We start from the raw sequence: 11,395 nt of genomic DNA, 5'->3' as shown, positions 1-11,395 counted from the left end.
ATGGCTGAGAATTCAGCTGACACTTGCATGCGCTGCAGACCTCTGAAGGGTATTTTGTGAGAAGGAAGAAACCACCATACGAATTAAGTGTAGGCTCTAAAAAACAACAAAGCTTCTCCTCTTTGGCGCCTGAAGTCTCCTCCTCTCTACATGGAGAAACGATGACTCAAACCATCGATTCCGCGCTATAAATTTTGAGCTAGTACGTATCCCTTATATTTTAGACCTAAATTATTCAAGCGTATTTTAAAGAAAAGACTGGCTTTTTCTACAAGAAAATCGAATGGGCTTTTCCTGGCCACATGTCGATTAATAGGAAACGCTTTATAATGCAGCAATTCCTTGCCCGCGTAAAACAGTTCAACGTATTTACTAATCAAATTTAAATCGTCGTATGTTCAGTCGAGAGCCAAGTACTCATATGATTTATTACCCATAGACGTCCCAAGTCAAGTCAAGACAGGCCGCGTGAAAAATTAATTAATTCATACTTGATTCATACTTCTTTTAAACATACTAATAGCTATCTTCAGTTAGGACCATGGGTTCGTTTTATTATTGTTATTATTATTATTATTATGCGCAGTAAAACTATCTGTATGCACAGTATAAGAAGCACCACAGGGCGCGTAGCGTAACCTGTGAGCCAAGCGAAACTTAAAATAGTACGTGAATAAACCAATAAAATATATATACATATATAAAGAATATAAAATATATAAAAAAATATATAAAAGCCATAGTCTAAAAATATAAAATATATAAAAATATCTAAAAGTCATAGTTTATATAAAAATGTATAAAAGTCATAGCTGGTCTATTCATGGCTGGTCTATCAATCTTGATATAATAAAACATCATGTTACTACTTTGAAAGTTCTTGCAATGTTCAGCGTCGCCGATAAAACCGCCTTCTGCATTTTCTCCAGGACTTGAGTAGTCTTCCGCCCAACCAGTGATCGCACACTAATCTCTGTCTCTTCCGACCAGCAGCCTAGCACATCCATGATAATGTTATACTGGTGCACCTCATATCCTTTGTATTGCTCCTTCAGTTCCCACCTCAAGGGACCATACTTCATGGTTTTCTCCTCGCTCTTCTTCTCTCGATTACTAATCCATGGACAACTCATCTCATCTTATTATTATTATTATTGTTATTATTATTATTATTATTATTATTATTATTATTATTATTATTATTATTATTATTTTTATTTTTTTTTTTTTTATTTTTAACAAGAAAATTAGTCGCTTTCATATAATCCTTCACAATTTTGCTTTGTCCATGCAACTTAGTACAGCTATTCACGGTGCGTGTCCTTTCTGTTATCCAATAAAACATTTTTGTCGCTTAGCAGGCCAGGATGTGCGTCGTTTTATTGTACATATTTAGAAAGGCTGAGAAAAAAATCTGTCCTTGTTATGAATAGAGAAACAAATAGCATTCAGGAAAAATGAAACGTAATGGCTCTATGTATGCCAGTTGCGTTAAGATTTATCAGAAAAAAATATGGCAGTCTGGACAGTGTATATGATGTAAACACTGGATCTTGAATAACTCAGCCGGTTCCAACAGCTCAGCCCTGTAATATGGCTTTTACTTATTTTGAAATTGTTAAGTGTGATCATTCAAATCAAGGCTATTGAGAAGTACGCTTTTGTGGTACTGTTGTTTGTTATGCTGTACAAGGCGGTCCTAACTTTTGAGTATGTGGATGAAATCCTAAAGTGTGACCATTCAAATGAAAGCTGCTGAGCAGTACTTTCCTGTGGTGCTGTTTGTTATGCTAAATTGTGTACCTTTGCCACTGCTCTGCATCTGTGGATGAAATCCTAAAGCGTGTCCATTTAAATCAAAGCACTTCAGCAGTGCTTTCTTGTGTTGTTCTTTAATCGCCCGTCATTATCTTACAAATGAAATTTGGCATGTTTTTCTTGGATTTTGATTTTGGTCGCCATTGATGGCGAAGAGATGAACATGCCAAATGGTTCATCCTTTCAACTGAAAAACGAGAAGTATGAAAAAAAGTACAAAATGGATGGGGTGATCGGATCGAGAAAGGGCCTAAACAGTTACTTGAATTTTTCCCCCATGACAAAGAAGATTCATTTGCTTTTGCATTTTTTTTTTTTTACCAAATGAGAAAAATTAGTTTCATTTTCTACGCTGTTTAATTGTCTTTCTGTTTACGGGCAATCATGATCCTTCAAAAGGTCTTTAACACTAATTGCTTGCCCAAAGCTTAACTAATGTCAGTCCCTAAAAACTACTTAACGTGGCTATAACACCTTAATTATTGCTTACCTGTTAAACTTCGAAAACAGTGGACAAAGCAAAATCTCTCCGTCTTTAATATTGGTTTCTGTAGCAACAAAGTTACTGAATTGAATAGTAACAAAGAGGCGTTTTGGGGGACAAAAAGGAATCCATTTCCTCGAACAAAACGATTTCTTCGTGATCGATGTATTCAAATAATTATTTTAAAGTTGTCAGAAGCCTTTTGTGTAAGAAGCGGGTAATTAAGTCAATGCCCTGGCAGATGCATGCTGCCATCTTGGTCATCTTAGTTCTGTTATAATTACAGACCTAAATTACTTGATCGCTTATCTATCGCGTCATATTATGGATTTAATGGCTCGGGGTAAATGATACCGACAGGTAATAACGATGCGTAATTACTTTTCTATTTCCCCCATTAATGTGCTATTACGGCATAAAGTTATCATTTTGATCTTCAACTCTTCAATAAAATTTGTGTTGTTGTTTTGTTTTGCTCAAAGACTCAGTGATTTCGAGCAATTTAAGCGGCCTTACTCCACGCTGAAGCGTGATGGATGCAAAGGAATCGGAGCGCTATTTTCAAGGCTATGTTTTTGTTCCTTACTGCACTGAAAGTTGCTGTCAAAATCAACCACAAAGTTTTCAAACATATCCAGATTATTATCCCTCCTCGTTTTCAAAGTATGACGGCGCTATTTCAGCGGGACAGAACCGCTTGGACGAAGCTCGCTTATCAAGGTTCAATTCTCACAGGAATGCCGGCCAGTATCGCTTGCTTTTTCCAGCCATTCAGAGAGAGCGACATCAACCGTATGAAACTTCCCGCCATAACAACGGCGCCGAAAGCCAGTTACCGTCCACTCTTAGAGGTAGGTAATTGTACATTCACATTTACCACATCAGTGAAATAAATCCAGGCGAATAATGCAAGTAAATACTTTTCTGCATGTGTGGAATTACCGAAGCACAAATCTGACATATCCGGAAGATACGCTACCTTCAGAAATGATGCGTTTGATTCAAATCGGAAAAGAGTCAACTTTCACCTGTGTTGAACAGTCACTCATTTGGGAATATCCCAAGACGTTTCCTCCAAAACAGCAAAAACAATCTAAGACATGTCAATTTTAATATGTGCTCCCAGTCGTTAAGTTTTGCCTCATCCATCCGTCTTGAATTGCGCTCCGTTGCCAGATTTTTAAGCTAATTAAAACTTGCCCGTGTTATTTCGACCGGCTATTTCCACTCAATCCTGGCATAGATTTAAGCGTTTAACATACCCTTCTTCCTTCCATGATATTCTCCTAAAATGATGTGCCGGAAAACAGAAACGAAATTACAAAAATTTTGCTTGAATTTTATTCCCTGTTACAGAGCAGTTCAGTTTCGCGTTGCGGTCAGCTATTGTTTTTTATCCTGGACAACGTGTTCTTTTCTAAAGTCAGTTGAGTCTGTGGAATACCTTGACGGTATAACCATTCAAAATAAAGCAATTAAACGGCAGTTTCAAGATTATGGCTCTATTTATTTTGTTTTACAAGGTGGCTCTCACAATTCAGGCTGTGAAAAAAACTCCTTGAGTGAGATCATTTAAACGAAAGCTATGCAACCGATGAATTTAGTTCTGACTGATCTTTCTTGAATAATAGCGCGAACGCTATCAATGATCTCATATCGAAAGTGCATGCGCTCGTGGAATAATTGTCAAATATGACAGGCTAGAATCTCTTTTGAACTGTAAGTAAATTCCCCGAGAACAATAGCTATTCTCCGTGATGACTTTCTCTGGTGTTGTTAAATTAAAAATGCTGTGCTGTAAGGTGGTTCTAACTTTGAGTTTGTGAATGACCACTCAAATGAAAGCGCCGGATTTCCTGTTTCGATTTTGGCACACTTTTCATGGAGCGTGAAGGATTAACGTACTGAACGTCAATGTACATAAAACCAAACGTGTGTCGTTTTGATTACTTTTTTTTATGGTTGTTGCTATTCTTCCAGAAAATTACTTTTATGAACAGAAGGGCTGGAAGCTGGAAGCTGGCTGCAGAAAAAAGCGAAACCGCACCATCTTCACAGCTGATCAATTGGATCGTTTAGAGGAAGAGTTTGATCGTCAACAGTACATTGTGGGATCGCAGAGGTTTTACCTCGCCGCCGACCTGGGCCTCAATGAAACACAAGTGAAAGTTTGGTTCCAGAACCGGAGAATCAAATGGAGAAGACAGAACTTAGAATCCGCCTGCAGTGTAGAGAAAAACGAATTTGAGAGAGATGACGGAGGAAGCTTGTAAGTTGTGAACGGACAAAAAACACGAACACTGAATGCAACTAACAACATAGGTTCGAAACCGTAGAACTGACAGTTTGCCGCTAGCTCTTATATGACTGTGTATATACTCAGTGAAAATGAGGATCCGCGAGGAAGTCAACCGGCAACTTGGAGCATTAATTAAATACGTAGAAACATTTGAATAGAGCGGTTTTAAATTGAGTGAGTATCACAAGACCAAAACCAAAGTATAATTACTATAGTCAATCACAAAAAACGTAAACAACACAACTGACCAATCAGAACTCGAAGTAAATACATGTAACCGGCGGCAAGCGTGGGAAAACAGGTCAGAGCGGGTCACGATTTCTTTTATAGACGTGGGTGGGTGGCACAAGGCATAAGGCATACCAAAGCAAACGTGAAATTACTTTGGACACTCAATTGAAAACCGCTCTATGCTTACAATCATGGTGTAAATAGGAGTTTACTTTGTAAACAGGTAATTAGCTTATTTAAAATGCTGAGTTTGGGTGAGCACAGTAACGCTAATAAAACCGTTATTAAATAACTCCGCTTGAGTTTCAGAAAGTTTTTGTAACTGAACGAAACAACTGAGACTATTCCACAGTACTCGACTACACCCTGGCTGTGATTCTAGCCTATGGGGCGGTCAAGCCCAGCATTTTTTCAGACTTCACTTGCTACTGGAAACTTTAGTTGGTACCCATTTCAGTAAACCCCTGACGTGGGGAGAGAGAAAGAGCACAATGACGAGAAATGTTTTTTTGTCTTCGACACGTAATGCGAGGATCAAATGAGGAGTTTTTCAAGGACGGGATTTCGCCTGGGAGAGCCAAGTAGCCTGTGCAGCAGACGGACTAAAACCCACGGAAAAACTTGCCGTTAATTAAAGGCTATAGCTACTCAAAAGGGGCTTTAATTACTGAGTTTTTTGAAGGTGTCATTACAGTTATATGTCTGTATGCAAAGCATGAACAACACCTGTTGATTGAAGCTGAAAGTTGTTCCTCGAGGAGTGGTATTTGAGCACTAAAGGATAGGTGGCCATTTGAACAGCTTTCTGTCCCTGGGGATGGACATTTGAAGAAGCCAATCTTCAAAAGTTCACCTGCCTGGGAGGTTGTCCCCCGGAGGACAGGGGGGGTGGGGGAGGTGTTCCCGCTTCTCGCACGCGTTTGAACTCACTTTCTACTCACGTTCCAGACGGCACATATTGCAACAACGACAGGGAAAAGGTTAATGATAGCATCGAGGAAAATAAATCATCGATTTGCAATATAACTCTTGTTCACATCCTTACACTAAACATCCACCTTTTTACTGTCTTTCATGGTCATGAATATTGCATAATGACAGGTGAAACAAGATTTCCCTTGAAATTACAAGTTTAATTATTTCAATGTTTAAATAATTATCACGTTGAAATAAAGTTAGTAGATAAATCATCGCCATCACGTTCTATTTGTGGCGAAGTTTCAGCGGATCAGTTGTATTCCGTCGCAATGAAACATGCAAACACACTCATAAAAGCCTCGACACGATTAGGTACAGTAATTCATATTCTGAGAATATCGACTTAGCTTCGGAAACACAACTTGACTGTCGGGCACAGCTTTATGTTAAAAGATAAACTTTACGGCAATCACTGCAACAAAAACGAGAACTTTGCTGACAAAGGAACAACCCATCTGAGAAGCACCTCCCCCACGGGGAGAAGGTGGAGTACCAGCTGCCCCCTCCTTGGCGGGAAGAACATTACTCCTGAATTGTTTCTCTCCAATATAGTTTCCAGGAGGGGAATATCGGATCACTACAACAAACCGGCCATCCTTTCTCGTCGCATATGCCGCTCCGATCTGTTTGGTGTTTTTCCACACAACCTTAATATGGAAACAGTTACGCATGTTAAAATATGATTTGCTATCTCAGGTGATACTTTGCTTAAATTTGTCGATAGTGAAATTATATGCAATGCTCATACGATAAGCATGATGTTATATACCTCATGCAGGGTTGATCCAGTTTATGGCGACAGGTCACTCAAACACATGAAGCACTGAGTTATTCATAGTTAAATAAGTTTTAAATTTAGTGTACATGCAATAAGTGGCAAACACAAAAATAGCGATTTTCCATGGAATTGCACAAGACGGTGTTCAAATTCAGTTTTCGCAAATGCCAATCTGTGAAGAAATGTGAAACATTAAACCGAAATGGTATTCCTCAAGCATGTTAAGGCATAGCTCTAGGCCTATAAAAACTGATAATTATAACTCTGCAGAAATTTACCGAAAGATTACCAAACTTGTATGGTCGTGAAACAGAACTTGATGACCTTATTACAGTCAATCCAGGTCACGCGTGAACAGTAATTCCAAGAATGAAATGAACATTCGAATTTCTCTTTGTAATGTCCGACGTGCGAATGAAATGTTGGACATCTCTCTGGAAATCGTTCTGAAAAAGACGCATTTACTGAAAAAAAGATTCAAAATACTTGGGAAACAATTGTTATTCTTGAAATATTCAATTTTGCAATGTAAAGAAAAATTCATAGCTTTATACTGTCAATAAGCTAGGGAAATTTATACGGGAACTCTGAAATCTCGTTGGCGATTTTGAAAACTGACATGTAAATTTCAAAACTCCGTTCAAATTTCAAAAATATCGTTCACGCGTGACCTGGGTTGACTGTAACACACCTTACATATTTCACAAGACTGGTTATGATCGTTTCTTCGCCCAAACAGAAAATCGCAAATGGCCCAGTGACCACTACATTTATTAATAAGCCTTACGGAGATGCTCTAATACTTCGATTTTAAATTTATGGCCACTCTGGGTATATAAAACCGTTGATTTCAAAGATAGATAGTTTTAACTTTGAGGGGGTTCAATGAGCTAAAATGCTCGAGGCATTGATATTTTATTGATTTTGTACTAAAAAAAATGGCAAAGCTCAAACTGGCGTACCAAAAATAAAACATTACGGTAAAATCCTCGAACACTAAAGGAATTGCGTTTAAGATCCAATCGATCATTTCAATTCGGCAAGCAATTTCAAGTTGCTGTAGATACATACAAGGCAAAAATGACTATTGGCTTACCTGGGTAAAATGTCCCGTTCCCTTTGAAAATCCAGGGTGGTCAAAGTCATAATATTTTACTTCTCCGTAGAAAGCTTTCGTAGCTTGGGTACAAGGCTCTGTGGGTTTGTGTGAGGACATATAAAGATTCTCTCCATCTGGTGTGTTTTGCGCATGCTTGAACAGATTGTTAGCTGCTAAGTACTTGGCCCAATCCTCAGCGCGTTTTGCAAGGGCGTTATTCCACGTGACTGGACCTACCTGGACAAACCAGCGATGTTAATTAAAGAGGGTAAGGGCTTAGCATTCTGCTAAAAAAAATTGGACGGTAAAATTTTTGCGCCATTTACACAGTAAAGGGAAAAACAACAAGAAAAAAGTACACGGAATTTTTTTTGTCCTTCCTTCAGCGCTCAGCCTCTCTCTGAGGCACGCCAGCCACGTCGCACGTTACGGCGCGCGCGGGCGGGCGCGGGATCAGTCTCAAGCAGGTATCATCAAGCATTTTTTCGTAGCTTCATCTCAGTCATAACTTTCTACCATATTGTTTGTTGTTTACCTGGTGTTTAATGCGAAATTCATTATGCCATTTCACGCACTGATCTTTGAATGAGAGAGTACCTTCCACTACTACAGAAACAGAAAAAAAAATTACATTTAATGTGATCACACCAAACATTCCGTAACCTTTCAAACGCGTATACAAACAAAAATATTGACAAGTTGCCTCGTGTACTCTTCTGCGAAACTATCCAGTAATGAACATACAGTTTTCCAAAAAAAAAAAAAAAACAAACGTGTTAAAAATTGAATTCACCAATATGTACTGAACCACGCCATTAAATAACCCGCCTGACTTGACTTGAGGAATTATTTTCAACAGAGATACTCTCCCTCTAGAAGTCGAAACATTTGTCTGGCTTAAATGAAGAGACAAACCTTGTTGTCCTTGTTTATCTTAGTTTATCAGGTTTATAAACAACAGATCGAGGAAAAGCGAATAATATTTTTATTGACTAGGCAAGATTCATGATAAACCAGTGACGTAGACCAAGTGGATTCAAAATGAAAGAACCAAAAATCTACACAGCAATTTTCAGTGATCAGCTGAGTTGATTCTCGCCTTACCTTGCCAGAATGCGATGAAGAAGAACAGAAACGTCAAACGTAGTAGCGGGACTCGGAAAAAGATCGGCATGTTATTCAGACATTACATGGAACGACCTTTGAAAAAATCGAGCTTTTTGTTCTCCTTTTAGACAAAGTGTCAGCGCACGCAGGGGTTTCAAGTAATTTTAATAACACTTATAATATGTTTGTAAAAATATATTTCCCCGAAAATAACGGGATGTTGCATGTCACGAAACTGTTTCGTCTTAAACACAAACCGCAAGTTTCGATTCCAGATTTCTTTTCCTTTACGAATACAATCAAAAATATAAACGAACGAATAAAAGTTAACTCGTCATTTACGCTGGGTGATCTGCGAAGACCGATGCAACGGCTTTTACTGGAACGGAAAGGGCGCAAAAAACACCTTCCTGCCATTTATCACATCCGTACGTCATGATCGAGGAGTTATAAATAAACAAATAAATAAATAAATGCGTGGGTAACCTGTGAGTCAGCTAGGCTTGCTCTCTTGTTTTCGAGCGCTAAACTTTAAATTGCGTAGGAAGCAAGCCAATATCTAATGGCTTGGGAAATGAATTTTGGTTAATTTGAGTACTCAGGATATGACATCAACGGCAATATCACCTGATAATTTTAGCAATCACGTAATAAGGCGCAAGCCTTAATAAGCCACACACGAACAGGCCTGGAGTATGGCCCCCCCCCCCCCCCCCTTCAGATAGGTTAGCCAGTCCAACAAAGACATAGCGAATTAAAAGTAACCGTTGTAGAATGACGAGGGAACCATTTCTACTCCATAATATGGGAACGCTCAGTTTCTTGTTCAAAGAAAAAAAATGAAGGCATGCGCAGAAGCCGGACCTCGAAGCACCAATCTTCAGATCTGACAGTCTGTGCCTCCACACACTTCTTGTACGAGACAGTGGTATCTAACTACAAGGATCCTTCCTAGATTCACCATGCGCTCCCACTTTTCTGTGCCGAAAACCTATATGGGGACCCTTCCAAGTGGTTTGTCGCGTAAGGGTTTTCCGCTTCCATAAGCCGAAGAAGGTTCCTGGGGAATATCGTTAGGTCTAAAATACGGTAAAAAAAATCTAGTCCTTGGACTTTTCATATCTACTTTTATCAAGTTTCAGAGCCGATTAGATCTCTCCCGGCGAGATCCAACGTTGACTGGTAGCAGGATCTTCGTCCACGGTTTTTTGCAGTTTATTTGGTTGCTTGGAATAAAAAAATCACATCTTTGCGGTTGGGTTAGGTAAAAGGCTTAGAGCTCTGGGATCGCATGCCACCCCTGAATCAAGATTAAGATTTGCCCTCTCCTCCCCCTCCCAAGAAGGAGATTGTTTTTCTCGCGAGGTCCGCAGTTTGGGGCCCTCTTCCCATGACTACTTAGCGGTGGGGGATGAAGGAGAATCAGGCATGCTTCTGAATTATCCTGTTATTGACAGTATCTCAGCAAGTTTTGGTCTAGAATAGGATAACAGTGGTATAAAAAAAAAATTATCATGGCATTTGGAGTTTTTTTTATCTGTATAACCCTGATTGTTTTTTCTAATATATCTTCCGAGCCGTAAAATCAGTCATATTGGTTTGTTATTTTACAGTTGACTGAGTCCTTTACTACACTGCGGATCTGGTGCTTCAAGTTTGTTACACATGGTGGTTTATTGTGGCTTTAATGAACACCCACCACAACCGCAGAACACTTCCTCACCGCTCCGAAGCACACCGCTAAGGAAAAAGTCTACTCCAAACGAGACTCAATCCGTAAGGCCAGGGAAGCCTTTCTGATCTCAAAAAGCAGAGCACTTCTTCCACATGGCCTGAATATTCGCGAAGAAATTTACTAGCTTTTTTTCCCTTTTTTATTATTTCTTTTGCTTCATCTTTTATACAGTCAGTCACTTTAGTTTTACGTAGTTCCGTTATTGCGCAAATACTTGTAATATAAGCGCATATCCCAGGTTTGGCCAGCCGAAATATAGTACACACTAAAACGTAATTCTACGTTGTATCGGGCTCTGCTTCTCTTATATATCATCTTGTTCTTACACTACTAAAACACACCCCCTACCACCCCCCCCCCCTCCAACCCAATTCACTGACTACCGCCCCCCTCCCCCTAGGATCAGAAGGAGGGCTGTCTGATAATGTCGAGCCAAAAGAAGAAAACAGACGCCATTATTATAAAACTAGAAACGTAAAAATGGATTGAATTTTAGCCAGATGGCATATGGAGAGATCGACAAGATTTCAGTCTAAGCACAATCTGTTATGATACGCAATTATATAATCAGTATAATGTATGATTTTTGAGAGCTGTTAGATATCAATAAATGTAGTTTCAAAACGGAAGAAAAACGTTTCCTCACCTCTGCAGTTTGGAATAAGGGTTATGACGATTATCGATACAAAAATCATTGCAGCTCGTTTCTTACTGTTGGAAGATTACAGGTCGCTGCACGCTCGACAATCTGAAATCGTAGATGTGGTAAACGGTAAATAAATACACGGGCCAAAATAAGATATCATTTTGGTGACGTACACACAAAAGAACTGTCATCATTGTGTCAACACATGCAGTTAACCTCT

At 39.1% G+C, this 11,395-nt stretch overlaps 2 protein-coding genes across 3 annotated transcripts; one reads left to right on the top strand and one right to left on the bottom strand.

Moving 5' to 3' along the window:
• The first annotated feature begins 1,285 nt into the window (after positions 1-1,285).
• LOC146464557 (uncharacterized) lies at positions 1,286-5,694 on the top strand. The gene is made up of 2 exons (XM_085129545.1): positions 1,286-3,153; positions 4,283-5,694. Exons 1-2 carry the CDS (start codon positions 2,835-2,837, stop codon positions 4,573-4,575), a joined length of 612 nt encoding a protein of 203 aa, XP_084985671.1. The 5' UTR covers positions 1,286-2,834; the 3' UTR covers positions 4,576-5,694.
• A 250-nt stretch (positions 5,695-5,944) lies between these two features.
• Positions 5,945-11,339, bottom strand: LOC146464556 (Golgi-associated plant pathogenesis-related protein 1-like). 2 transcript variants are annotated; one of them, XM_085129310.1, is made up of 4 exons: positions 11,176-11,339; positions 8,223-8,293; positions 7,685-7,924; positions 5,945-6,457 (listed from the first exon to the last, which is right to left on the bottom strand). In XM_085129310.1, the coding sequence occupies exons 1-4, from the start codon at positions 11,222-11,224 to the stop codon at positions 6,197-6,199; spliced, it is 621 nt and encodes a 206-aa protein (XP_084985436.1). In that variant the 5' UTR covers positions 11,225-11,339; the 3' UTR covers positions 5,945-6,196. The 2 variants fall into 2 exon arrangements, with proteins under 2 accessions (XP_084985436.1, XP_084985435.1); XM_085129309.1 differs by lacking the exon at positions 11,176-11,339 and adding an exon at positions 8,792-9,077.
• Between the last annotated feature and the right edge of the window lie 56 nt (positions 11,340-11,395).

This window comes from Pavona decussata, unplaced genomic scaffold, assembly GCF_977016875.1.
Source record: "Pavona decussata unplaced genomic scaffold, jaPavDecu1.1 SCAFFOLD_161, whole genome shotgun sequence".
Taxonomy (NCBI): domain Eukaryota; kingdom Metazoa; phylum Cnidaria; class Anthozoa; order Scleractinia; family Agariciidae; genus Pavona; species Pavona decussata.
The sequence above is the reverse complement of the archived record's forward strand: the minus strand, read 5'-3'. Positions and strand labels throughout refer to the sequence as shown.